General features: G+C 50.3%; 9 protein-coding genes across 9 annotated transcripts; 4 read left to right on the forward strand and 5 right to left on the reverse strand.

The window, feature by feature from the left end:
• Positions 1-453: 453 nt before the first annotated feature.
• Positions 454-3,250, forward strand: Aud_004702 (calpain-like protein; the record flags this gene model as incomplete). Its single annotated transcript, XM_043289639.1, has 7 exons — positions 454-885; positions 948-1,134; positions 1,190-1,454; positions 1,504-1,764; positions 1,811-1,916; positions 1,972-2,163; positions 2,213-3,250. The coding sequence occupies 7 exons, from the start codon at positions 454-456 to the stop codon at positions 3,248-3,250; spliced, it is 2,481 nt and encodes an 826-aa protein (XP_043145574.1).
• A 324-nt stretch (positions 3,251-3,574) lies between these two features.
• Aud_004703 (uncharacterized protein) lies at positions 3,575-5,142 on the forward strand (the record flags this gene model as incomplete). Its single annotated transcript, XM_043289640.1, has 2 exons — positions 3,575-3,762; positions 3,822-5,142. 2 exons carry the CDS (start codon positions 3,575-3,577, stop codon positions 5,140-5,142), a joined length of 1,509 nt encoding a protein of 502 aa, XP_043145575.1.
• Positions 5,143-5,509: 367 nt separating this feature from the next.
• Aud_004704 (transcription factor domain-containing protein) lies at positions 5,510-8,256 on the reverse strand (the record flags this gene model as incomplete). The annotated part of the gene is made up of 6 exons (XM_043289641.1): positions 5,510-6,365; positions 6,454-6,609; positions 6,662-6,886; positions 6,949-7,081; positions 7,131-7,339; positions 7,388-8,256. The coding sequence occupies 6 exons, from the start codon at positions 8,254-8,256 to the stop codon at positions 5,510-5,512; spliced, it is 2,448 nt and encodes an 815-aa protein (XP_043145576.1).
• Positions 8,257-9,357: 1,101 nt separating this feature from the next.
• Aud_004705 (lactoylglutathione lyase GLO1) lies at positions 9,358-10,519 on the reverse strand (the record flags this gene model as incomplete). Its single annotated transcript, XM_043289642.1, has 4 exons — positions 9,358-9,533; positions 9,597-10,307; positions 10,378-10,413; positions 10,486-10,519. 4 exons carry the CDS (start codon positions 10,517-10,519, stop codon positions 9,358-9,360), a joined length of 957 nt encoding a protein of 318 aa, XP_043145577.1.
• Positions 10,520-12,020: 1,501 nt separating this feature from the next.
• On the forward strand, positions 12,021-13,153 carry Aud_004706 (uncharacterized protein; the record flags this gene model as incomplete). The annotated part of the gene is made up of 2 exons (XM_043289643.1): positions 12,021-12,421; positions 12,481-13,153. 2 exons carry the CDS (start codon positions 12,021-12,023, stop codon positions 13,151-13,153), a joined length of 1,074 nt encoding a protein of 357 aa, XP_043145578.1.
• Positions 13,154-13,646: 493 nt separating this feature from the next.
• Positions 13,647-14,500, forward strand: Aud_004707 (GNAT family N-acetyltransferase; the record flags this gene model as incomplete). Its single annotated transcript, XM_043289644.1, has 2 exons — positions 13,647-14,094; positions 14,178-14,500. 2 exons carry the CDS (start codon positions 13,647-13,649, stop codon positions 14,498-14,500), a joined length of 771 nt encoding a protein of 256 aa, XP_043145579.1.
• Positions 14,501-14,642: 142 nt separating this feature from the next.
• Aud_004708 (PH domain protein) lies at positions 14,643-16,433 on the reverse strand (the record flags this gene model as incomplete). Its single annotated transcript, XM_043289645.1, has 4 exons — positions 14,643-15,914; positions 15,970-16,062; positions 16,121-16,246; positions 16,302-16,433. 4 exons carry the CDS (start codon positions 16,431-16,433, stop codon positions 14,643-14,645), a joined length of 1,623 nt encoding a protein of 540 aa, XP_043145580.1.
• A 2,300-nt stretch (positions 16,434-18,733) lies between these two features.
• On the reverse strand, positions 18,734-20,771 carry Aud_004709 (arrestin family protein; the record flags this gene model as incomplete). The annotated part of the gene is made up of 5 exons (XM_043289646.1): positions 18,734-19,588; positions 19,641-20,069; positions 20,123-20,441; positions 20,511-20,654; positions 20,713-20,771. 5 exons carry the CDS (start codon positions 20,769-20,771, stop codon positions 18,734-18,736), a joined length of 1,806 nt encoding a protein of 601 aa, XP_043145581.1.
• Positions 20,772-25,834: 5,063 nt separating this feature from the next.
• Aud_004710 (SNARE domain- containing protein) lies at positions 25,835-26,302 on the reverse strand (the record flags this gene model as incomplete). Its single annotated transcript, XM_043289647.1, has 3 exons — positions 25,835-25,993; positions 26,063-26,171; positions 26,277-26,302. 3 exons carry the CDS (start codon positions 26,300-26,302, stop codon positions 25,835-25,837), a joined length of 294 nt encoding a protein of 97 aa, XP_043145582.1.
• Between the last annotated feature and the right edge of the window lie 331 nt (positions 26,303-26,633).

Raw genomic sequence — 26,633 nt, forward strand, 5'->3', positions numbered from 1 at the left:
ACTTGGCAGCCATGTGTGAATGGCGTGAAACGCGCGAATCCAGAATGGCCTGAATGCTGACATGGGCCCCAGGGCTGCGTTTCTTGCAATCCCCGCTATGCATCTCGACCTTTTTTACTCGTTGATTGGCCCCTTTTCCTTATCCTGTGTCGTTGACGCATGGGGCCAACCCGTTGACTCCGTTATGGTTCGCCGATTTGGCTCAGCCTCAGGCTGGACACGAGATGGGTGTAACGGTTCACAGGACATACTGCTTTGGCTTTTTGATGTGTGGTGACTGTGTAGCGGATCAGCACGGCTGAGCACTACTAGACTGCTTACAGCCGGATTCTTTAAATCCTTATCAGGGTCGTATTTTGCTCTTCTCGAGACGTTACTGTAAAAAGAGTCCTCATCCTCTGTCACTGACGAATCTGGCGAATCATCTGGGTCTTCAAAGCCGATTCAAGCATCATGGAGATTGGTGAAGACTATATCGACATGGATTACACTCCACCCCTCTCCACGCGCTCGGATAGCCGAGTGAGAAGAGTGCAGCAGAACCCCCAGGAGATCATGAAGGAATTTTGGAATCAGTTCAGTACCAAGTACCCCGGTAAGGTCTACACTGTTCTGCCTGACAATCCGTATGCTCGCTCCAAAGCGGCGAGCATACGGAGGGGCACGATCAAAGGTCAGAATGCGGGGAAGTCCTACGAGCAAGCCAAACAAGAGTGCGAACGGGCTGTCGAGCGCATCGTGAAAGAGTGCAGACGGGTGAATCAGAGATATACCGATCCACACTTTGATATTGAGGTTGACCTCAAATCTGGACGGAGGGATTGCTTGGATTCGCTCGATCAGAAGAACCATGAAATGCGCCCGAAAGGCGTGAAAAGAGTCACTGTGTGTTTCCCAAATCAGCGGTTCGGTTAATTGCAGACGAATGATGCTAATCTTTTGGTCAGGAAATCTTCGAAAAACCGCAATTCTTCGTCAATGGACCAACTGCGTCGGATGTGCGCCAAGGCCGCGATGGCGATTGTTGGTTTATGGCTGCTCTCTGCACCATGGGCAACAAGCATGGTTTGATAGAGAAGATCTGTGTTGCACGGGATGAAAACGTCGGAGTTTACGGCTTCATCTTCTACAGAGGTGGGTAGCCACACCATCATTCGAGCAGTGAGCAAACTCTGACACGATTCGACAGACGGGGAATGGCAAAAGTGCATTGTGGACGACAAGCTGTATCTTCGTGCAGCCGACTACGATGAGTCCGTTGATGAGAGACCCATTTGGGACGACATCAACCGCAGTGACACCGAAGAGGAGTATCGCAAAGTCTGGCAGACAGGCTCACGGGCACTCTACTTTGCCCAGTGTGTGGATCCAAACGAGACATGGCTGCCTTTACTGGAAAAAGCTTATGCCAAGGCACATGGTGATTTTTCCGCAATCGAGGGCGGGTTCGTAGGGTGAGATACACCGCGCTAACAATTTGATGCCCTATCTGACATGCTTTAGGGAGGCTCTCGAGGACCTGACAGGAGGTGTCACGTCGGATATCCTGACCAGCAACATCCTGGACAAGGATCGATTCTGGAAGGAAGAGCTTATGAAAGTCAATGATGAATTTTTGTTCGGCTGCGGTACCGGACTGTTTTCCAACTGGCTAGATCCTAAATACCAAGGGCCTCCAAGAGATAGAGGGGGAATTTCCGAGAATCATTCATACTCGATCATGGATGCCAGGGAGGTCGACGGTCGTCGCCTGCTGCGATTGAGGTGGGTTCATTTCCCAGCACCCGTGCGCATATGCTGACCCGGATAGGAACCCGTGGGGTAAGAAAGAATGGAACGGTGCATGGAGTGACGGATCAGAGCAATGGACACCAGAGTGGATGCAGAAATTGGATCACAAGTTCGGAAATGATGGTGTACGTACTTCTCTGATCCTGGGTCGTTGGCGCTGTCAGCTGATAAGGGCGATAGTTCTTTTGGATTTCCTACGAGGATCTCCTCAAAAAGTATCAACATCTTGATCGCACCCGTCTCTTCGGGCCTGAGTGGACAGTCACCCAGCAATGGACCACTCTCAATGTGCCATGGTCAGCGGACTATCACAGCACGAAGTTCAGGCTGGATGTGACAACCGCCGGGCCTGTCGTCATCGTCCTCTCTCAGGTGACTCTCTTTCCATCCAGAGAAGCTGCAACCTGCTGACAGTGAACAGCTAGATACGCGGTATTTCCGGGGCCTGGACGGGGAATATGACTTTGTCCTGAAATTCAGAGTGCAGAAGGAGGGGGAAGAAGAATACATCGTCCGCAGCCATAGCAGCTACCTCATCAACCGGTCAGTTAGCGCCGAGGTCAATCTCGACCCTGGTCGATATCATGTGCTCGTGAAAGTCACTGCCTACAGAAAAGACGGCGTGGAGTCCGCAGAAGAGGTCGTCAGCCGCCTGGCGCCGGTCAAGCGGGAGAAGCTCGTTCAAATTGGTCTCTCGTATGATCTCGCGCACGCCAAGGGTCTGGTCGTAGAGACCGAGCAGGAGAAGCACGCACGCGAAGAACGTGAGCTGCGTCGCAGGAAACTTGAGAGACGAAAGCAGCGTCAAGAAACCAAGAGGAAGCTTCAAAAGGAGTGGATCCGAGGACGCAAGATGGCTGCACGGAAAGAGCGGGCCGCAGAGAGACGTGTTGCAATGAGCAATAGCACCCTCAGCCAAAAGCAGCCTGACAAGCGGGCCACCGAGCAGATCTTTCCCGACGGTCCTGTGCAATCTCCCGCAGACTTGACAGGCGCTGCTACCAATGGTTTTGATAGGCAGCCGGTACAGAACAGCAGCGTTCCCACGATCAACCTCCCAGAGGACCACCATTCGAATCATGTGAGGCAACGAAGTAGAGAGACCCTCCGCTCGAGTCTGGACACTACTATCTCCATGTCTCATTCAGTATACTACAGCGAACAAGAGCTGCTGGAAGGATTTGAGTTTGACTCGGATCTCGACATGCCCCCTGAGGAGTCTGAGGAGACAAAGGCCCCGCCTGCCGCGCCTATTTGCTGTCCTGGAGCCATTGCCGATCCATGGAATGCAGTCTGCGTGGTGGGATTGCGGGTTTATTCGAAAGACCAGCACCTGTCTCTAGGGGTCGTTCGCCCTGTGCCGGAGGACGACGTCGAAGCAGCACTTGACATGGACGATCCGGCCGCTAGCGCCACTCTGGCGAAGGGCAAGTTCGGTCCAATGCTCAACAATCATTGATATTGAAGAACTGGATACAAAAGTTGCGGTGTTCCTGCTTTCAGTGTATCATATGGTATTAGATTGTGTAGCCCTCAATATCCGGCCTCATTTGTTTATGTACAAGCGTACCATTGATAATGTATAGCAAGTGATTGATAATGCCAAACTCTCTAGCTAATGTATATAACGAAGCCTGAAAATGCAAACCTGTTGAGGTAATACAAATGAATGCCTTATCTGACATAGGATAAACTTGCCAAGACTTCTCACATGTCACGATGGACACACTCGCTATTTCCCACCCATCCGCATCTCTCTTGTCCTCGCAGACAACATGGCGCGATGCGCCGGCTTGCAATTGACCTCCTAGACAGGTTCATAGCAGTCAAATTCTCCTATTTTCATCTGTCATCCGGTTCATACGTTCGAGCGAACCTCCGCTGCTTCTCGACTTCTCGATTTGCGCAACGGACCTACCTCAATAAGTCGTTCCAAGTTCCAGTTGGAAACAATGGACATGTATCCCTGAAGTAAGTGTACCTCTACAAAACTTCATCAAAGCTTATATTGACGTGAACATTTATGACAGTGTAACCTATCCCTCCATAGCGCCAACTCATGGCCAACCGAATGTGATTATCCGTCTACCTCCAGGCCCGTTGTTTCAGCGAGAGGCAGAATATGGTGGAAGTCAAGATGATCCTTGCTCAGAAGCTCTGGCGTCTGTCACCTCCTCAACGGTCGTAACGATCAATTACCGTCTAGGGGTAGCCGCATCGACAGACCTCGCATCAGAGTCGGCTCTATCCGAAGACGAAGAAAAAAGGCGTCTCTCTGCAGTCAAGAAGCAAGTCCTCTATCGGTACCCTACACCCGTCCATGATACCCTGGCCGGGTTCGATTGGGTCCAGCAGAACCTCCAACCCGCGCGCCTAGGTACCATCGGCACACACACCGGTGGCTCGCTAGCGCTCATGCTAGCCCTCACCGAAGCGCAATCTGTTCATGCCGTCGCGGCCCTAGAACCTATCTGCGATTGGGCCGGTCTGGACGAGCACTGTCTTATGGAAGAGCAACCAGCTCACGAGGGAAATACTGCAAGCAAGAGAACACGGGGCGCAGGAGGTCGAGTCCCCGCTGCGCAGGACCTCGTCCCGCTCCTCGAAGCGCGGGAGAAATTCTTCGCTAAGCCGGAGCGCTACTTTGATGCTTTTGCCTCGCCTGTCCTGTTCCTACGGTCGGCGGGTAAGGACGTTCCGAGGACGTTTCCGAAATACCGGACTGGACCGGACTATCCCGTTCCTGTACTTGTGTCCAATCAGCCAGATAGACAGCCGATTGGTGTCTGGGATCTCGATACGCAGGACCAGGCAACCCACCAGCAGGGTGACATCTACGACTTGGAGTCAGATCTACCCTCCGATCCAGACCCAACCGCAAAGTCCAGAATTGACCCCGCCGATGCCAGCTTCGGCCGCGCCATCCGCCGCCGCAAAGCCCTCTCGCGGTGGCCTCCATACGGTCTAGACTATGGTTCGAGCGCCTCCCCTCGCTACCACATCTACGACCAAGGAATCAAGCGGCTCGAAATTGCCCTCCCAAAGATCCGTCTCTTTGTCCGCGCCCACGAGAACGAACAGTCTGACCCTGACCCTGCGTCAGGGAGAGAAGAGAAACGGCAGGGGCCCCGACACTCAAGAAAGACACAGCGGCGCTCAATCCTGGCGCAACAGGCGGATGAGATGGTTGATGTTATGCGCAGGGCATGTTTCTGGGGCCGGGAAAAGGGTTACGGGGAGAGCAGAGTCACGCTTGCGCAGGTGGCGTCCGGACGATGGCCTGTGTCTGGCGAGGAAGACGCGGGGAGATGGCTGGGCGAGGCCTTATCAGATGCGAATAGTAGCCATTGAGCGCTATACTTCTGTCTAATGAAGGTTATAACTCTGTATATTGGTATACGATGCTAGTCTTGAAAGAGTGATGAATATTAAGATGCTGACAGTTGCTGATTGAGAGGTCAGTCTAAGTGAGGAAAGAAATGTCACCTTATTTTCAGTTGGTAAAGCGCGAAACTAGTATCGCCAGTCCCCCTGTTCATGCTCCCAGCAACTGCATCTTATATAGAAACAACTTTGCCTAGTGTCACTTGTAATGTTGATATATATAGAGATATCGAGCTGGTTTCTACATGATCCTCTGACCACGCGCTGAAACAGTAGCGGAACTGGACAAAGAGTATCTCCATAAATTCATTATGTATAAAATAAAGTTAAATATCTATAATGAAGAACCCCCGAAAGAATGTCCATTGGGCGTGTCCCACCAAGGTTCGATATCAGAGAGGCTGGGCAAGACATTCTCCCCTTCGAACTGATTGCCAGTTCCCATCTGCGCTAGACGGCCATCTCCAAGGTTCTCGGCGAGGAGTTGGAAATCCGAATCCCGGATCCAGTCTAGGTCGCCGGGTTGGCAGGCGCCAAAGCTCTGGGACTGGGACTGGTTCAGGGGCTGTTGCGGGGGCCGTTGCGACAGAGACAGAGACTGGGAAAGATTGTGGGTAGAGGGCAAGTTCGATGAAGGTGCTGGCGGCGGGAAAGGATAGGATGATTGGTTCTGGTTCCGCGGCGCGGATATTCGGGACTTTTTCCTCGAGGGATCGGACTCGGTGGAGGGTCCGGGTCCCGACCCGGCGGATTGCTGCGAGAGTAACTTGCTGACTTGGCGCTTTTTGGCGGACCCGGACCGGCGCAGGTGGGCCTGCCATCTGCGTTGCAGGCTTACGAGAAAGTCGCGGGTTCGTTTGGCGTTCTCGAAGGACTGGCCCAGTTCGTCTAGAGCGCGGAAGCAGAGGTTCAGGTACGCCACCATCTCCGCGTTGCTGTTGGTATTCTCGCTGCTGTTCTTGCTGGATGAAAATGTGTTTGAGATGGTCACGTAGAGAAGCATCAGAGCTGCGCTGAAAATAATCGCGACAACTTGGTTGTTCATCCGGCGGAAGGTATAATGTTTTTCGTATATGTGGAGAATTCGCGCGATGGCTGTGGATGACTCGATGCACATTCGTCGCGCATGGTGGTAGCCGGGGCCCTGGCGCGGACTGCGTGGTTGGATGTAGTTTTTCGAGACCCATGGTCTGTGAGTGAAGATGACTATCTGATGGTATTGCATGCTGTAGACGATTAGCTTCAAGGGCCCGGCTGTGCGGATAGGGAAAGACGTACTGCAACATCAAGAGATGGGGCAATCTGGGTGTAGTTTCATCGTCAAGGTCAATCTTCAAGTTGGAAGGCAGGTTTTCCTTCCAGGCGAAAAGATCCTCAGTAACGTTATAGCACAGCCTCTGAAGATCATGTCGCGAAATATCGGAGCAACCGTACCTAGAGCAATGTCAGTGGCTGAAGTAGATCAGCCGTTGCTGGAAGAACTTACAGGATATGACCGATGGGTAGAATGATTTCCCAGAGTACCGCGAATTGTCTGCTGATCAGCTCATTTGGATTTCTTAACCCATGCTGCAGCACCACAGATTTCGTCTCTAGGCCATATGGATACCAAATGCTCTCCTTTTCTGCACCTAGGTCCGACGCGGGCTTGGGCACAGTAATGTCTCCGGCATTAGTGCGGAAAGGCCGTCCTAGGTAAAAGCCCCAGAAACTGGAATCATCATCAGTCAGAGACACCGGTGGTCCAGCGGTTAACCAAGCTTTGCAACTTACTGGTCCGCAGTATAGCTTCCCCAGAACGCTATGCGACGCACATCCGCTTCGAACGCGCTAATGTCACCTTTTTCAACGTACGGAGTCATGTCGAGATGTAATCCAAGGTCAAATGCAAGCCGCATTGACATCCCTGGAGATAATCAGCTCGGTCCCTCCATTTGCTTGGTTCTCCAACGTACCACTATAGAGCCAACCGCGTGCATCCCGATTCGATGCCCCCTCATGACAGCTCAGAATGACTAGCGCCTGCACTGTGGCAACACAGGGTGAATCTAGTTCGATTTCCAAAAGAGCTTTGGCTCGGTCCGCGAAAAACTCGGAAAGCGACTTGGGAAACGTGATAAAAGTAGGGTGGTATCGTGCTTCGAATGCACTGCCAACGGCACACCTAAGACCTTGTTAGTGAGATGCACCGCAATGATTAGCAAGAACATACATGGCATTTGTCAGAACTTCCGAATAAAATGGCGTGTCGTCAAGGTCATTCCTCCATCTCGACCTTGCCGTCATAAACATCTCCTTGTCAACAACATATGTACTAGGATTCTGCCAGGTAAAATACAGCTCAACAAGATGATCCTCAAGAGCCTGATCCACAGGCTGTCCGACCCGCAAATGATTCAGGATGTCCTGTCCATCATGACGAACAGTACGAGCATCAGGTCGTTGGCGTTGTTGGGTTGCCGAGACGTCAACCAGGTTGAGATTCGACGTGGCTCCGTAAAACCGCAGGTGGCCATCCCCGGCGATCTTCAACGTCCCAATCCGATGGGATAACTGTTCAATGACATCGTTCTCAGCTTCGTCCTCTTCGCCACTTTCGGATTCGTCCTCAGTGTCATTCTGGGCTTGGCCCAACAGGACACCAGGCTGTTGAGTGAAGTCTGGAGGTAAAGGCACGCTGTCCGGACTGCCGATACTGCCCTCGTTCTGGTAGTTGGGTGCACCGTCCAAGTTAGCATAGATGGACCCTAAACTCTCCGCCGTCGGAAGCGTAAAGCCCCAATGCGTGGAAGGATAGTGAGTCGACGGGCCCGGATTGACGCCGAAGAAGTTGACTGGACCCGTGGTCTGAGGGGGCGAAGGAATGAGTCTGTGGGCAGCTCCGAGCGCGTTCTCCTTTACGGGTTGTCCTTCCAGAGTTGGAACATCAGGCGAGTTTCGCTCGGGAGATTGCTGAGCCGCCGGTCTGGGCTGCACATTAGGCGCATCAATCTTCCCAGGACTGCTCCTCTTCACAACTGCGCGGGGAATTTGAAGTGTGTCCAAAACCCGATTCATGCCCGCCTCATCTTCGGGCTTCATGGGGGGCGGCTCTAGCCCATGGTCATAGATGAACTGACAAAGCTGGTCAATTCTGGCGGAAAAGAGCTCCGTAGCGGCACGAAGCGAAACTCTGGCGTCAAGTCGGTCAGCTTCTGATGGCTCTTCATCAAACAAAGTCTAGAGTGAGCCTTTCACAGCCTGGGCCAAGATCGAGAAATTCGCTTGTCCATCGTCTCTATCATGGGGTGCCCGTGACGAGAAGCACAAGGGGCATAGGTGCATATCACGAAAACCAGCCAAAAATGCCTAGAAAGATAGAGCGAGACGAGACCTACTTCCGCTTGTCATCGCCATGCTGGTACCTGCAATCCTTCCCTTTTCTCTCGCAATTGCGACAATGTGGAGTAGTACCGTCGCACTGGATAGTAGTCAGTATGACTAAATAGAATCGAGACGGGAAACGTGACAAACTGACCCTGATTTTACTTTCTCTACAGGGAACGCAAGCCGTAGTGACATGCTTACGCGGAGCCTTCTTTGGTTTCTCGGACTGAGACTGTATGGTCACCATTGTGGTAACACTGCGCGCTCAGTCACAGCGCAAAGGTAGTCGGAACACCAATAAGAGCAAAGAATGGACTCTCAACTCCCAGTCATGGATTCGACCTCCACAGTAGCTTGATGGACTAGCGACATGCTCAGATCAAGAATTATCACGATAGAATGGATGCAGAGCATGCTTTTCTGGGAGGGGGACTCGATGTGGTTGGGCAGAGACTAAGAGCGACTCCGTTCTGGGGAACGTCCAGAATCGCAACAATTTTCAGTGGAGCGGGGAGGGGATCCACCGGGCTTGAGGGAGAGCCCAGCCTATAAGACTCGGCCGCGATAGACGCAGCGTAATACAGCTTCATGAGGCTTTTAGACTTTAGTGGTTCAATGGCAGGTGGCAAAGCGGATGGCTTCTGTACATACTGTGTGGCTGATTCTGAACTAGAGAGGGGATAGAGTCACTTGACCGCGCAGGGAGATTGACCACAATAATGGACGCAGTATTACGCGAATGCTTGACTAATACTGGAATGACTATTTACACCCCCCACAGACTTGACATACAAATGATACTGACAAGGCTATTATTTACCAATTGCTGGTACGTTTCAGCGCCTCGTTCTGGATCACCTCGATCCAGTAGCCATCCGGGTCAAGAATGAAAGCCACATTCCTCATCCGCCCGTCTGTCAACCGTTTCTTCCAGTTCACATTGAGCGACTCGAACCGATCGCAGGCAGCATTGAGATCGTCAACAGAGACACCTGCAAGCACACCAATGTCAGCGTAGTTCAGACTGTTGTCAGAAAGATGACGAGTTGGCTTACAGATATGACCGAACCCTTGAGGCTCCGAATTACCATCATGGTAAACCTTGCCTTCTTGCTTCTCGGTGCCGTAGTTCCAGGTCAGCTCGAGTAGCCCCTCCCATTCTGCCACAGGATTCTTCGCGCCCTCCTGCGCAGTGGGGTTGGATGCAGGGTAACCCAGGAAGTAAAGATTGAAGGCAGCATCCTTGTTCTCGATGGTGCGGACAAGGGTCATGCCCATAACCTCCTGGTAGAACTTGAGACTGGTCTCGGCGGACTTGACCCGAAGCATGGTGTGGTTCAGTCGGTAGGTGCCTGGATCTGTCGCAGTCCCCACATCCTGCTCGTGGCGGCGGATGATCTCAACCCAGTATCCATCGGGATCCTTTGCAAACGCAATGTGCTTCATGCGACCCTCTGTGAGCTTCTTCTGGAATTGATACCCAGCATCTTCGAGTCTCTTGCAGGCCGCTTCGATGTTGTCGACCGAGATGGCGATGTGTCCGAAACCGCGGTGGGGCTCCGTGTTCCCATTGGCAACTGTGTAATTGGGGTCATTCTCCGTGCCATAGTTGTGCGTGAGTTCCAGCACGGCGTTGCGGTCCGTCCAGTGACGGTCACCCTGGAGCGACTGGGGGCCGTTGTAGGCAAGGAAGTAAAGGGAGAACTTGTTCTCAGGAAAGTCGAGCTGCTGGATCTGATTGAGCCCAAGGAACTTGTAAAACTCCACTGAAGAAACAAGACAAATAAGGCAATCAGCGCCCAAGCCAATGACGGCGTAGTTATTTGGACTACCCACCTGATCTCTTTGGGTCTTTGACCCGGATCATAGTGTCTGCAAGCTAGGTTAGACCCAAACACTTGTACCTTTGTCACTCTAGGTCCAATCACAGGGGAAGATACTAACGATTAAGCTTATACTTGGAGGTTTCTGTCGCCATGGTTGCCAACAATCTAGTAGTGGTTCCTGCAGCGGCTCATTAGCAAATGATTGATGATAAGCGGGGTAGAGAACCGATGGAATATGAGAGACGCATACCTGATAGGATGAAGGTTCTTGGAATGGGGACCCTGAGAGAAGGACGGGACGCAGGAAGAGAGCGACAAGCGAACATAGAGCAAAAGAAAGCAGCGGAGGGGTAAAGTGGTGATGCGTCTTATTATTAATTAGTGAGCGGCGGCGTGAGGAGAAAAAACAGCAAATAAAGGTGGGGTCACCTATGACGCTATGGTGGGATACTCCAACATTGGGGTCAGGGTCAGTATTCCTACAGAGGTACTTCTAATCCGCTTCAATTGGGAGTCCTTCAATGATTGGAAAGCTTCTTCTTCTTCCGAGGAGACTGGAAAAGCATACAAGTGAGGCATTGAAGCTATTTTGTATGCTCCGTGGTGATGGATTCTCATCTCTTCTGCTGCATACGTCACAGAACTAGAGGTATTGGAATGGTACCAAGCGTAGCGTTGGGTAATCCTACAAGATACTCGCCATATAGCCATCAAGTGAATACATATTCGCTGTAAGCTCTTCTAGCGCCGAATCTCTACCTTTAGAGGATAGGATATGGTCTGTTAAGTTTAGTTGACAGGGTAGTCCACCTTTCTAGTTCTGCCTGATAAACCAGGCCACCATGATCGGCTGATCTTCTCCGCTTTCCGCCGTCCATCACCAAATCCCCCAGCGCCTCGACCTTTCTCATCTCATCCGCTCTACTTCTGCTTCCTGTTGTTTGACAACTAATATTAATCTGCTATCCTACAGCTTCATATCGTGAGAACCTGTTATTGATTGAATTGCAAACGCTGGTCGTTGCATAGGTCTACCAAGGTCCGTGAAATTTCAATACCGTTCTCTCTCTCTCCTCTGTGCCTCTCTCGTGCTCAGGCTCAACATCGCCAACAGCTCAGCCAACCATTCCCCGGACTATTTCCGCCTTTCTTTTCTTTTTCCTGTTGGTATTTTCCCTTTCCCCTTTTCGGAGCCTCTCTTCATTTCTGGCGCCTTACTGCGGCTATTAAAAATAATAATAAATATGGCATCTCACATTCCTGCCTACGTTTTATTTCCCCCACAGCCTTCCATCCCCACTTTCCTCGACGACTTTGTGAGAGCTCTGTCTCCCCGATGGCTCCGGCTGTTTGTTCTGGACTTCGAATGAGGCCACACGATATGAACTTACTGTTTTCCTTTCTGTCAAAAGTTGAATAGAAAAGAGACCGTTTCCCCTCTCTCTTGCTTTGTATTACTTGTGCTACTGATGATCGTCTCCTGCTCCTCTTGAACAGGAAGCGCCTTGACTCAGTACTTGTCCGCTGACGCTCTGCCGTATTGCTGCCTTGTGTGACTGTCACCACAGTGTGATTCATTCTTGTACTTTTCTGTTTATTGTGGCCTGCTCATCCATACACTCTATGTTCGAATTCATCCCTGTTAGAGGAAAGATGGCTGAATATGAATATCCAGTTCGTTCTGGTCATTTGAACCGGAAAGCTGCCAGAGTCTTCGAGGTTCCACATCTGCCACCTTGGGCACAAAGCCACGTTCAGCACGCGCAGAATCTCCTTGAGTGCTCAAACGAACCTATTGAGTACGATCACGACGACGAAGACTACTCGGACAACTGCTTCTTTTTCCCTGAGGACTGTTCCTGGTCTCCGCCTCCGAACTGGGTTATTGAAGACGACAGGTCCGAAGACGAGATTGCCGACGAAACTGACTCTGAGCACGACTGCTACGACGACACAATGATCCCGGGACTTCCGGACATCCGAATGCTCGATGCAGAGGCCCTCAGCGATTTGCTAGAGGACAACCTCTCGCCTCCGGAGATCACTACGATCATGTATGCTGATGTCATTTCCTGACTACCGGTGTAACAACGCTGACATTTGCGACTCGTAGGGTGTTTGCCACAAACGGCGCCATCTTTGCCTATGCCTCGTCGCTTTCATCTCGGCAGTTGCGCAACTTGAGCGCCACATACGGAGCTGCCTATACTTGCTACGCAAAGAACGCTTCGAGCGGGAATCTTACAGGCGTGAACCCAGCCAGTCACCCGTCGTCATATGTCACGGCACAGTCAGTGTCCCTGGGCGACGTCGGCTCTATTGTCTTTGAGCTTGAGGACTCGGTTGCCGTTGTGACCAGGATAGCGGACAAAGTCCTGCTGGCCGCTGTGGGGCCGTCGAAACCTGACGTCGACGAGGGCAGTTCTGCCGACGGAACGCAAGTTCACCAAAACGGCTTTGCGAAGTCGGGGACTGAGGCGACGTCGGCAGCGGAGTCGAATGCACACCGGCCGACCACCAATGGTACACACACCAGCCAACCGCCAACCACCACGACCTCTACCCCGACCAGCATCTCTCGCAACGAGAGCGAAGCTGACGTACAAGCAGACGCAGAGCTAGAGACGCAGTACGAGATTGACCGGAGCAGCAACCTTGCTCGTCTGGCGAGCTTAAATCTGTCTGCATCGCCCTCGACGCTCTTGGCGCTCGAGTCAAAGGCTGCCGCTCTGGGAAGGTTTCTCAGTCAGAAGTTGGCGGACCTTGAGAGTCCTGACGACTTCTAATTTTCTTTCTTTAATCCTATCATGAGTCTGTACAATTTCCATATGTTCCATATTCATTTCTGAGCGTTCCGGTCATTTGTGTGAGATATCCATCTTGGTCGCATCTGAGAATCCGATTCCCATTTTTGTTACCTGCAGCCGCAGCAGTGTGTACACATGAAGCATCTGTTTTTCCCTCTTGCGCTTTGTCCTCTTGTGCAGACCTTGGAGTCGAAATATCCACAGCCAAGAAATATGGATGGGTCCGCCGGGGAGGCTAACCTCAACTCCAGGGTCAATACGAGGTTAAGACGTCGTTCATGGATTTGTGTATAGTATCATTGTTTCTATATCTGAGTCAATATCCGCAGCCAAGCCGCTATGTAGTATTTTATGCCCCTTATCAAAGGCTCGGTAGTTAGCATGAATGACTCACCCCAGAACATATATAGCCACATGTACTCCGTATACCCAAGTCAATCACAATAATTACAGACCTTATTTCCAATCCAACATGCCCATCCTAATCAATCCCATAACAAACGAACCGTACATCCCCCTTCCCGCCCCCCATTCATCCATCATCCTCACCCCGCCGCGCCCACCAAACGCCCACGACTCCTCCGCCCTCATCTCCCACCTCAACAACCCCCAGGTTTACCCCTACCTCGAATCTAGCCCCGTCCCATACCTCCCCGAACACGCCACAGCACGGCTGCAGACATCATACGAACAAGCCACCGCCCTCCTGCATGCAGCGCAAACCCACCGCTTCGTCGACGGGCTGCCATTCACCTGCATCCGGGAGGTCACCAACGACAGTGACGTCCTCATCGGCGATGTAGGACTAACGCGGTACGCCTTCTACGAATTCAAAAAGGGCTCGCCGGAGCGCGAGGAGGCGGTGCGCAGAAATGCCGCGTTGGGGGTTGGCAGTTCAGAGATTGTCTGGGGGTTTGGTGGTGCGTTTCCCTTCCCCTTTTAGCTACACATATACATATACGTATATATTTCTAGGTGATGGTGGTGCTAACGCTGACTGAAGATTTTCTCTCGCCTGCGCATCACGGCAAAGGCATCATGACGGCTGTCATCAAGGCTGTGGTTGAGGAGTGGGCGGTCCCGCGGATGAATGCGCGGGTGATCAAGGCGTCGGCATATGCGGATAATAGGGCTAGTATGCGGGTGTTTGAGAAGAATGGGTTTCGGTTGGAGTATGAGTTGGAGGATTGGGCGGTTGTGCCGCTGGATCGGGGCGGAGGGGTGAAATCGATTGTTGTGTTGGTTTGGGAGGTGGCAGGAAATAAGTCTGCGGGTGCGATTGAGAAGAGATTGCATGATACCCTGGCTGCCGATTCTGATGGGTAACCGCACAGGATAGGTACACTGGATACAGGTACGGCATTCTCGATGTATACTGATTAAGTACATGGTCATCCTATAGACATGATCGATATTATACTCTGCGATATACGGAAAAAAGTAAATCAGAAGTTTCAGCATGGCTGGTTCACGACTTCTCGACACCGGGAGCAGATGCGTCAGGTGCAACAGCTGATCCACCTGGTCCCATGTGGTAGTGGCCCGTGGCAGAGCTTGTCGAGCGGTTGAGCTCGGTCTCAGCTGCCGGGGTGGTGGGTGTCGCCGCCGAGCCGGCAGCGGTCTTCTCCTGCGCGGCTGGCGCAAAGCTTTCCTGCTCCTTGTAGGCCGGAGGGTGTTGTTGTGCCTCGCCTGCGGCAGCATCTGCAGTAGCAGTAGCAGGAGCCGGAGCCGAAGCAGCAGCACCACTCTCGGTGGTAGCAGTGGCAGCGCCCCCAGCTGCTACAGGGCTAGTGGGAGATACTGGCGAGTGTGCCGGGCCACTCTTGGCTGCGTCGCGGACGACGTTCCACCATTTCTCCGCGTCACTCGGAGTATGCGCTTTGAAGTTGAACTCGCTGGTAGTGTGGAAGGCGTTGCCGACCTTGCCGCCGGAAACATCCTTGCCTTTGATGGTGAACTTGTTACCGTCGACGCCGCCAACCACGCAGTCGGGTAGGTACAGAGACAGCTCGGGAGAAGGATCGTGGCGGAAGTCATCATTGTCCTTGAACTCATGCAGGTATCGCGCTGGTGTGATAACATAGTAGCCCGTACTGTAACCTTTCAGCATGGCCCGGGATTTGCGCTCCAGACTGCCCTCGATGAGCGGGACGGTGGCCCGGTGGTCCTGGTTGGGGAAAGAGATGTTGGACAGCGATCGCGGCGGTGAGTCGGGGTCTACCAAAACGTTGGCGTTGCGCGTGATGAAATTAACCCATTCAAAGTCCGGAGGAATACGTTGAGCAGCGCCCAGCATGTCGCTGTACATGCTCCGTTGCCGGTCGAGTTGGCCGCCCATGAACACGTTGAACTGCTCGAGGGCGGCCTGGACGGTTTGCAGAACGTGCGCCTCGAACTGCTGGAAGTTGTTCTGCACAGCAATGATATCCTGACGGTTGTTGTTCTCCTCGGTGACTTGCTTGTTCAAGCGGTGATTGACCCCGCGGCGCAAGATGTATGGGTCGTGGGCATGGTCGAATTTGTTGCCCGCAGTCGAGTCAAACGATGCGACCTGCTGAGCGAGGAGCTCGATATGTTTCTGCGTCACACCTCGTGCTTTTTCAACGGCCTTCGCGCTCTTACTTGCGCCGCTCTGCAGCTCCTTGGTCTTGTTCTTGATCTCCTTGTGGAGACGCTCAAGGGTCGGCAGCACGGATCCTTTGAGGTTCTTTTCCGTGTCAAGGTACCCATTCACGATTCCCTACGCACTCTGTCAGTAGCTGCGAACCACAGGTACACATGCCGGGAAAGAATACCTGAGTATTGCTCCGAATGTTTTCAAACCATGCCGAAACTCCGCCCGCGCTCTGAGAGAAATGGTGCCCCTCCCGAAGGGGATCGCTGACAGTCTACCCAGGCAGTGTCAGCACCCTGTCTTTCGATACCATCTTGGACGGCAGATCACACCTTCAGAACTTTCTCATAATCCTTCGCTTGCGACTTCTGCACTTTGGCTGTGACTTCCACATAATCCTCCAAATAACCACACATGTGTTTCCAAGCACGGAGACGCTCAAGGAGAAGGCCCGTAGTCTACTCAGCACAGCATAGTCAGTATTTACCCATCATCAGTAGACCCTAGACATACCTCATTGGTATCCGAACCCGGGACGGCCTCGTCGTCGCTCAGTGACGCCCGACGGCCCGGACCGATGGAGCTCCGCATCGTCGACGAACGGTGAGGGAGTTTCTGCTCCACGGGACTGGTTGCAGCCGACATCCTGACTGAATAAAAAGTGCTAAATTTGAAGCAGAATGAAATAAACAGAAGCTGATTGACTTAATTCAGCAATACAGGGAAGAAGGAAAAAAAGATGCAATTGCGGGAAATCGTGGAGGGCCGAAGCGCTGGCTTGGACTAGGCTCAGCTATTGCCGTAGTACGTCTACTGCCCCGTAGTCTACTGCGAATACGTAACTATAGATGGTTAGTTGGAGGGGTCAATAATCAAAGCGGAGGGGGTGGGTCGGAGCGGTCAATAGCCAGATGCTAGACAGCTAGACCGAATGGCTAGATGGACACTTACCATGTACAAAATGGAAAGGTCAATATCTCTCTTCTCTCAGAGAGTATAAGCGAAAGAGGCTATATGTTCTGGCTTGGTTGATAGATAGGAAGAAGGGTAGTAGGGATTGCCAGCATTTAAAAGGGAGCTTGTTCACCGGATTGGGAGCGATGAGGTCACTACTTCTTGATTTGCGTTGTGGAACCCCTCAGTTAGCCATTGGCCAACGTCAATTTCACACGAACACTTGAGATCTCAGACAAAACCCTTGTTTTACTCTGACTGACTGCAGACCATGGGTCCGTTAAGCTTTTTCTATTGGAACCGAGCCATTTGCCTGATACTATTGTACTGTTCCTTGCCCAACAACCCGCACCTGAGGACGTACTAGACCACGTGACACTCTGTATTTACCTCCACAAGCTGATCAGGGTTCCGAAACCAGCGATTAGTTCTCCTTGGTTAGGCAATATACGGCTATCTTGCTCCCTTCAAGCTGATCATGTACCCTTATGTCGGACTCTACCGGCCGATCTTACACCATTATAGAATCTAGATCTAGAAACCTTACTAGTAGATTATCTATTATAGGATGCGCTGAACGTAGTGATGTACAGATTAGTCCAAGTGTAAGTATATTAGCAGAGGCAACAGAGACACCTGAGGCACGCCAGCCCTGGCAGAACATCCCAGTCGCTCATTCCTACTGACGATTGATTACCTGGTCAAGTAACTCGATACTCCAGACGGGGCAAAAGGTGATCGCTGATTAAGAGTGATAAAAAGAAAATCTCCGCACTCAAGAAGCAAGTCAAGAGGCTTTTATTCTTAATCTCAATGGACCGTCGACAGTTCTGCATCTCATCGTCTATCTCTAGACTTTGTTATGAGGTAATTGAAAGATGAAGCTGCATGGACTCATTGCTCTCTAGAAGAGAGAGAGAGATGCTGCGAGGCTATCTAACTGTAAGGTCGGCTGTTAATGTCCGATATCAACTGGTAAGATCAGCATGGAGGGAGCAAGATAACCGTGTATTGCCTAAGCAAGGAGAACTAATCGCTAAGTTGCGGAATACTCAGCAACATAGCAAGCTGATAGGCAGCTCTGATGGCCTTTTCCGGTAGAACGGGTGATGGTACCGATGATTGTCGCGATTATGATGACATTTGGCCGTGCCGGCCGGCAAGGGGTCCCTTGCTGGTGTTCCGATGAGATGAGTAGGTTGTTGGATGAAAGAAGCGTAGAAAATATTTCAGGGGAAGACGTTTTAATCTGAGGTCTTAGATCTTAGGGACATGCTACCAGATCATAGTAGTATATCTGCCCAAGCCATGGTATTGCGATTAATTTCTTAATGGTTTCTCTTAGATACGTGCACCAGTGAGATGGGTGATAACATACTCGCGTGGTCTTCCCACATAAGGTAGTGTGTAGTTTGGAGCATACTTGTTGTTCAGAAACTTCAAATTCTTGCAGTCAAGACCTTGGTCAAGATGTGCTATGTTATGATCCTTTGCATTTGTAAATGTCGCCTAGCATTAACAAGGTGTACAGAGTACAAATGATGTACATTGACTCATGCTGAATATGTGCAACCAGCTCCTTCATAATATTTCATTCCTGAAATAAAACCATAGGTCCAGTCCTTGGTTGATACCCGAATCCTTCTATGATACCTTTGACCGACAACGCCTCATAAAACGAAAAAGAAAACTCCGCCCTGGTCTAAAATATTATGATAAGAAAGGTGACATGATGCGAAATGCGTACATGATAATGTACGAGAAAAAACATGGAGGCGCCTGTCCTCCGATTAAGTAGAATCAAATATGTGATATGCCATGCTTTTCGACGTCCAGCGCCAACATTATCTTCATAGCTCATAGAGATGATGAGCCACCTAGAGTGAGTCGGTTCCTTTTTTTGTTTTTTTGGCGATTTATGCACCGATGTGTCGTGATGGGAGATTATCTTCATGGATAAAGGAAGCAATTGATCTGTCATTAGTTGTGGTTTAAACCCGAGCGCGAGCTTGAACAAGACGTAGTCTGCGATCGTCATCGTCATGATGAGCTGACGTCCGAGAGTTGAAGAGGCCGGAACGTAAGTGATGTACATCGACGCCGGTGTTTCCCGTCGAGGCTCCACGGCCGGCGCTCCGAATGTGGGCTTGTTGAGGGGACTGGAGGGTAGGCATGGCGGTATCCTCGGCAACAACAGCCAGATAATCTGGCAGTTCACTGTCGCATGGTCCCACAGTAGACCTGACCGCGGTCGAATAGCTTGGGACGCGGCTGAGGCTTTCAACTTCAGCGAACTGCGGATGAAACGGTGTAGCCATTCCGGACGGAATGTGGTCATGGTCGTGATAGCCCTCGTCGGAAGGTCTGCGGGAAAGTTCGGGACTCGCGGGACTGTGCGAATTGGAGCCAGAAGAGGGGCCAAAGTAGTCCGCGGAGACTCCCAGACGACGCTGTTCGGCGTCGGAATGGCCGTCAGTATCAGACGGCGATAGGTTGCCGAACCTGCTGGCATGCAGGTTGGACAGTCGACTATGTAAGGCAGAAGCAGAGATATCGGTGTTGGTCAAGGCGTTCATCGATGCAAGATTCTCGGCAGACAAATTCCGGCTAAGAGTACCAAACGGAGTTCCCGGTCCGCTGCCCGGTCCTGGCGTCCGGTAGCCGCTAGGGTCGACCTCGCTATATAATTGATCGAACTGGTGCTCGCCATACAACGGGGGTGCTTGTTGAGCGATGTCGTTGACTGCCCGTTGAGCTGATTGTGGTGTCTGGTCGACAAGGTTGTTGTTGTCGTCAATTGCCAGGTTTGGCGAGATGAAGATGGAAACGGGGAGGGTAGCCCGTAGCTGTGAATGTTAGCATCCCTTGATACAGACTCCCGGGTATTGGATTACATACCTCGCTAATGTGACCGTCTGGATTCAGTAATTGGACACGGAACTTCAATTTGTGTCTGATTTTGATACCTCGTGTGTCGGTATCTTGCAGACAACGTGTTAACGTCTTTGGTAGGTCAAGGAAGCGAGAAAATTGGTATCCCTCTGCTGCATCGTCAATAATCTCCATATTGTTTTCCTCATCCAACTCATGTTCATCATTGACAATCGTCCTTGTGTTTTTGTATGTGTTGCGGACAGAATCGGGGTCTTCAGGATTAAGTGTAAGGTCATGACTTTCGATAAGCTGGGAGACGATCTGTCCGATTTTGAGTCCTTTGAGGAGGGGAATCAGTTTGAAGTCCACCCGTATGCTGGTCCCAAAAATAACGGCCTTGGTTGGAGTGCTGATTGAATACTCGATTTTGTTTGGCCAAATGTTCTCCACGGACTGCACCAACATTAGCAGCTGTAGCCAGGAGTTCAATATCAGAGTCAACCTACCATAGCATGAGAGAGTTCAAGTGCACTGGAGTCCAGCGTACGGATAATACGCAGTGGTTTCCTGACAACAATATCCTTGGCATACTTGCGTCCGATTTCTGCCTTGAATCTGTAGGTCACGTAGGTATCGCTGAGACCCTCGACACTCTCTGGCATGGAGCCTTCGAGAATCACATGGAATGGGAACTCATAGTTGCCCGCAGCGAGAATCTCAGGCTTGCCTTTGCCCGCGTCTCTGAATGTCCAGGTCTTTTCATAAAACACCTTTTCCCTCCATGATTTCCTGCCACCGCTGGCCGAGCTTGACGGGAGGTGCCAACTGCAAAGCACGTTCGTCAGCACTTTGTTGTTTGTCACATGAAGAGAAGTACAGCAACTGGCAACTTACCATACTCGAGAGATACCAGTAAGGTTCAGTCTGACGTGCTTAGCGGACAGTGGCTCCGACAAACAGAGCAGAAGCTTTCCACTCAATTGCGCACTGGCTGCCTCTTGCTCTCCTCCTCTAAATACAATATAATCTTCATCCAGCCTATTGCAAAGAGTTAGCTCAATCGTGCGAATGAGATATGAGACCTGCGAAGACTTACCGGATATCAAAGTATTTGAGGTGACTCGCACCTCCTCCACCGAAGAAGCTGAGAGCCATGACGATGCAACTAACGGCTGCGAATATGCAGCTGCCAGAAGATCGGATGAAAATGTAGTAAAATCACTAAGACGCGATATGCGGCGTCGAAGGAAGCACTCGCAGATAAAATAGAACCGTATTCCAAAGAAGGGAGATAAGGAAAAAAATATAGAGGGGAAAGAAATAATGACACAGAGATAGACCGAAATATGGCGCAAGAGATAGAATCCGCCAATGATCGACTTGTCACTGACCAGATTATTTTGCAGGGCGACAAACGGGTCCCACCTAGGGATTATTGCTTGGTCGTGAAGTGGGGGCAGAGAACAGCCGTTTCCGTCACCGTCTGGCCGATAGAGGAACTTTTAGGAGTCCCTTTTGGGAACTGGGAAAATCGGACGGGAAGAGTGGCGAAGCGGGTCCTTTCCCCTTTGTAAAGTACTCCGTAGAGGAACCGGAGATGATGCGATAGTTCAACTGGGCTGGTCTGACTAATCTGATGACGAACAGTACAGCTATTGATCGATGAGACAAGAGAGATAAAATGATGCCTAGATGCGATTAGAGATGCAATAGTCAATGAAAGGATCCATAAGTGGCAGGGTTAAAGGTTAAGAGGAAGGAGATGAAGGAGGATGAGAATTCATCCGGACAGATCGAAAGGGAGAGAGAATTGTAGAATCAGCTGACAATAATAGAATCAGAAGAAAACAATGAAGCTACTATAACATTCAATGCTGATGATGATGATGATGATGATGAGGGAAAGCAGTAAGATGGGAATGTTACGTCAGAACATACCAGATTCACCACAGAATCAAGGATCCTATCAGTCGAACGGTGTTGGTGCTCGGTAAAGTTGCTGGAACTGAAATGAGAAAGAAGAGAGTAATAGTAAGGCAAGAAAGAAGAGAGTAATAGTAAGGCAAGAGAGGAAAGTCATGGGAATCTGTTTGTATTTATTCCATCGAAATCGATGATCAGGAAGATAGATGATTGCGCAGGAACAATGATTTATTATTTTAATTCTTAATTATTATTTTAAAAATGAAAAAGCGATAATACCTGAATTAATTATTGTTCTTAGTGCCGAAGGCCCTTGTTCTGATAGTGGTGAAGGATAACACCCAGGGATCACCAGGTTTACCTCCAAAGGGCTTAGGCTACTCGGGTGGTCCGGTTATCGGGTGGCATAATCACAAGATGGGGCTTGACAGCTGGCATATGCAGTGATTGATTGGTGTCTGTGATTTTCTAGAATCTCCTTCTGCTGATTATCATCGTCTTCACAAGGTACAAAGTGATTACTCAACACTTGAGTCGGCTCTGTCGTACTGACAAGTGTCAAGGGATATAACCTCGGGATCGACCTTGCGCATGAATAACCGCAAGATCTTGTACGACTACCTGTGATTCAAGCAATGCTCACTGCTATTGCTCATTTGTGTCTTGTATGTCAACATGTGCTAATGTGCTGGCATGATCCCTATGATGGTACCGGACTGCAGGTTACACCGCACATCTTTATTTCAGCTACTGTGCATGAGATTTATGCTTTCAACTCTTATACTCCTTATGCTAATGGTACGATATTTAATTTGTATTTTCCTATGTGCTGCTCATGTGAAATGTCGGCTAACTGATCTTCCCGCAATTCAGAGCGGGGTTTCGCATGTCTACTGCCTATAGCATTCTACGGCTGTCATATATTGGTCAAACAGCATGACATTGCTCATAAACATTGTGGAAAGGAGGCTTCCAAACTAACATAAGTTTAAAGAAAATAAGATGGCAATAGCAACCCAGAGCAACAGCTCAAGCCACGAGCTTTGCAAGCCAGCCCGAAATCAGAGAAAGTGGAGCGAGACTGCGTACATCACACATTTTGGCACTAGTTTCCGATGAAGACTCCACCAAGGATCTTCCACCTTGTGAGTCAATAGACTAACAAATGGTATCTGTAGATAGGTTCTTCTGCTGCAGTTTTGGCTTCTCATATCAGCACCGACAACACCAGCATCGAAGAATATTCAGATTTCGGATATGTAAACACAGAGTCAACAGTACAGCAGTAGGCAGCCAACAATGATGTCATTTCTACGGTCCTTCGTATCGGCTGTCGCCAAGCTATTAAGCTTTCTTCAGGGATATCGTAAACTAGTTTCCTTGCATTCGGTAAATACTAGGAATATATCATTGATAATGGCATGATTTCCGCCATATGATGTTTGGACTTTGACTATGGCCTGCATGTGCTTGAGCCCCCAGGCACCTGCATAGGTGCTGCATACATCTCGGACCGATGCTTTCTTGTCTGCAGCAGCCACGAAGCCAGCCACAGAGTTCCAGGATCGTGACTATCACATGGAATCGAGCTGACGTCAAACGATTGCCAGTAAGCTCCTATAACTCAGCTTTGCGTAAACATGAAGTTCAGAGCAATCGGACTGGATGACATGTGATCGGGGAAATTCGCACGTTCTCCGATAGTATCTATCATTAGTAGCTCTCGCCGTCCAGTATCCACGGCAATCAAAGGTCGGGACCCGCCCTCGACCAAAACAGGCAAACCCACAGTCGGGATGTCCGCCAAGTTCGATATCTTCCAATCTTATGAGAGGTACACAGTATACAGACTCGTTCTACACCTGCACTCCTTCGTAACGGTGACGCAGCTCATTAACAAAGAATAACTCAGACAGCACCTAGAACTTCATCGATGCCCTTCCAGAAAAATGAGAGTATTGAGCCTTGACGCAAGCAATGACCTCAATTATCCCACGGCTTGACGTTATCTAGCCGGTTTATTTTCTTTGTCTTTTTCGCATGGTAAGAGTCCAGACCCACCTACCCGCGGGTCCTCAACCCTTCTGGGAAAGAAAATTTCGTGTCAGTCTATCTATCATCTTATTCAGAGTAGTCTATAGTCTAGCTGGTAGGAAAAGCTTCCAAGTTCGAGACTTGGAGAGTTTAGATAAAGCTCCTACCTCAGGACACGATTCGGTAAGCCTATACAGAGATCTACCGGGAGGGTCCTCGACTAATCCAGGCCACTAAAACTCAAACGTGGATGATAGTGGTCGGGTAGCAATGCCCTACCTTAGTCCTATAGCCACCAGAGCTTTTTCCATAGCTTCCATAGCTATGTCTCAGTAGAACCGTTTAATCTCCATGACATCTTCATGTGCGGTCACCTCAAGCGATGCAAGGAAGGATGCGCTGGATTTCAAAACACCAAGGGAATTTTACGGGCGTATCAAAGATGACGTTATTTAAAAATTCTTCTTAGGCTCGATGATGATACTACGAGACACGGAGCACGGTACACCGAGAAGGGAGAGCGCAGCAGGGCACTCGGCATGCCGAATCCAACCCGGTTAAAACGGAAATCAGGGAACTCGACCCGAAATCAGTCGTTCGCCAACAGATTTTTTATGATAAGCTCGAGACTTCGAGCCCAGAATCCTCCGACTCCACTGACAACGCATTCCTTTTTATTTTCCGACAGAAAGCAAAACCCCCTTCTACCAGTAGCTTGTCTTTAGCCTTATCATAGCCCAGGAAATACCACTGGCATAGACTTTCGGATCCAGAACGCGAGCACGGACTCGATTGACATCCACTCTGCTGACTTGACTTAGTTAGGATACCTAAGACAGAGCTCATCCTTCTGCACTTAACCTTGTAAGTCATAGTGAGCACTGAGAGACTCTGTTATCTAAGTAGCTCGCCATATTTCGCCTATCATTCATTATCCTTCGAAACAGCGGACTTTTCTGCCGGATCCACAGGGATTGTAACTTGATCCTACGGGAGACTAAGGACGGGTATCCAGCCTGGCAGCACTCTTCGCGCCTGATATCTACGGTATCCACCAAATCCGTCGGGAATACACCGGCGTCTAAAGAGGGATAATGATTCTTGCGGGTTTTTCTCGCCTATCAGTAGGTATCATACAACGAAATTTTTGACGTGCGAACCAATAACAAGTTTCTCAAGATGCACATGGCCAGACCGTCTTCTGCCCCTGAATATTATATCTGCACCCTGTCCAAGAACTCAAATTTCTTTATCGGAAAATTCTTCTCCTGACTCACATATCATAGTCCCACAATAGATAGATCATTCCTTACTCCCCGACAGCTCCCTGCCTCTTACTTGCGCCAGTCATATGCAATAATAATGATGCAAAAATTATTTAACTACGTAGTGGCCTTCTCACGGGGTATGTCCGATACCCTGCAGGAGCATGTCCGCATGAGACAGGAACAGCTGAGAGCCTGAGACGACTTCCCTATCAGCCGCCAGTAGCGAAGACTTGCAGTGCAGACAGCAGAACCCAGCGCAAGGCTGATTCCACAGCCGCAGACGACTACGGAGTGATCCATGGTCATACGCTGCTTTCCTTGCGTGCTTTTGCTTTCCATTGGTATCATTTGACTTTCGCGACTATTCTAATCCTTCGGTATGAACACCTCCCGAGGCTGGAATTCAAAGTAAGACATCATTCTGGGCTGTACATCCCTGCGCGACAACGGGCTTGTCACAGACTTGCTGCCAACGCGATATGTATCTGGCTTGCGTACGCGTATGCGATGAACAAAGGGGGCAATAATTCGTTGTATAGACGAATGCAGCTATCAGTTGAGGACCCTCGAGCCTCTGGTGGGCTCTGTGCTAGCAAAGGTTATCAAGCAAGGATATGATCCGCATGATAACTACAGCTATATGATACATAAGTGCGTCAGTTCAGAAGCGCTCTTCTGACTGGATGAATATACAGGCATTGCCAAATTCATTATTGACTACCCAAGTCACAGTATTAGATAATATGATCTTCGATATAAACTCGCCTCAGTCAACAGGCACAGTGATGAGCAACGCTGAAATATCGAGCACAGCAACCCTTATACACAAGTCAGACACAAAAAATCCCATATACACAACCCTTCCGAGGAACACGCTGAAATGCATCAATCCATCCAACAGCATGTAGAAAACAACCATGTCATTAATGCCAACAAATCTTGAACCCGCAAGACCAGTGCAATATCTCGACACTGTACTCTCCACGACGCCGGTCAGAAAATCCACCCCAGAATCAACCACAGCACAATCCCCGCGCCAACGACGATCCCCGCGACTTTCATAATCGCAACGGTATCCCCCTGTTTCGCCATACGGGTCAAGCGGCTCGCGCTGCCTTTGAGGTTCGTCGATAGGGAGGAGAAGACCTGGCTCTGTTGGCGCCGTTAGTACCACTCATCCAGATACCGAGTACACGGGAGTTAAAGCAGGTCAAAACGAACAGAGTGATCTAGCGTTTCGTGGTCGCGGGCATTATCGTAGATATCGATGGTGACGGACTTCAGGGCCGAGACTTTGCTAGATAGGGAGTTGAGGAGGGCATTGTTTTGTCTACATGAGCCGGTCTGTTAGCTGATTCTTGGATGGACAGGCAAGCCTGAGGCTTCGCATCTTGAAAAAAGGCGATTAGCAAGCATAAGGGGAAGGACATCGTACTGTTCACGTTCGTAGGCGTCTCCCATTTTGTTGGTCGGGTGATGGACGTTTGCTGTTCTTCTGACGTGCAAATTCGATGGCCGTGGTTTCTCAGGTGGATGATGAGAGAACAGTAACCAGGCCCGAGTATGATGAGTATGAGAGTTGATATAGCGAGAGAAGTTGATATGGACACCAGAATTCCCCAAGAGGCAACCCCATGGCAATGACGTGGAGATACGGATAGGCTAGGTCACGTGATTCATAACATCGTGGCAGGCAGTCCTATAAGTTCGCTTGGTTATCTACATCCAAAAGGTCGTGCGGCTTGGTCCTACGTTCGCTTGGTAAAATGTGCTACAGTGCAGTCTGATCTAC

Source organism: Aspergillus udagawae, assembly GCF_001078395.1.
Source record: "Aspergillus udagawae IFM 46973 DNA, scaffold_3, whole genome shotgun sequence".
In the NCBI taxonomy this organism is placed as follows: Eukaryota; Fungi; Ascomycota; class Eurotiomycetes; order Eurotiales; family Aspergillaceae; genus Aspergillus; species Aspergillus udagawae.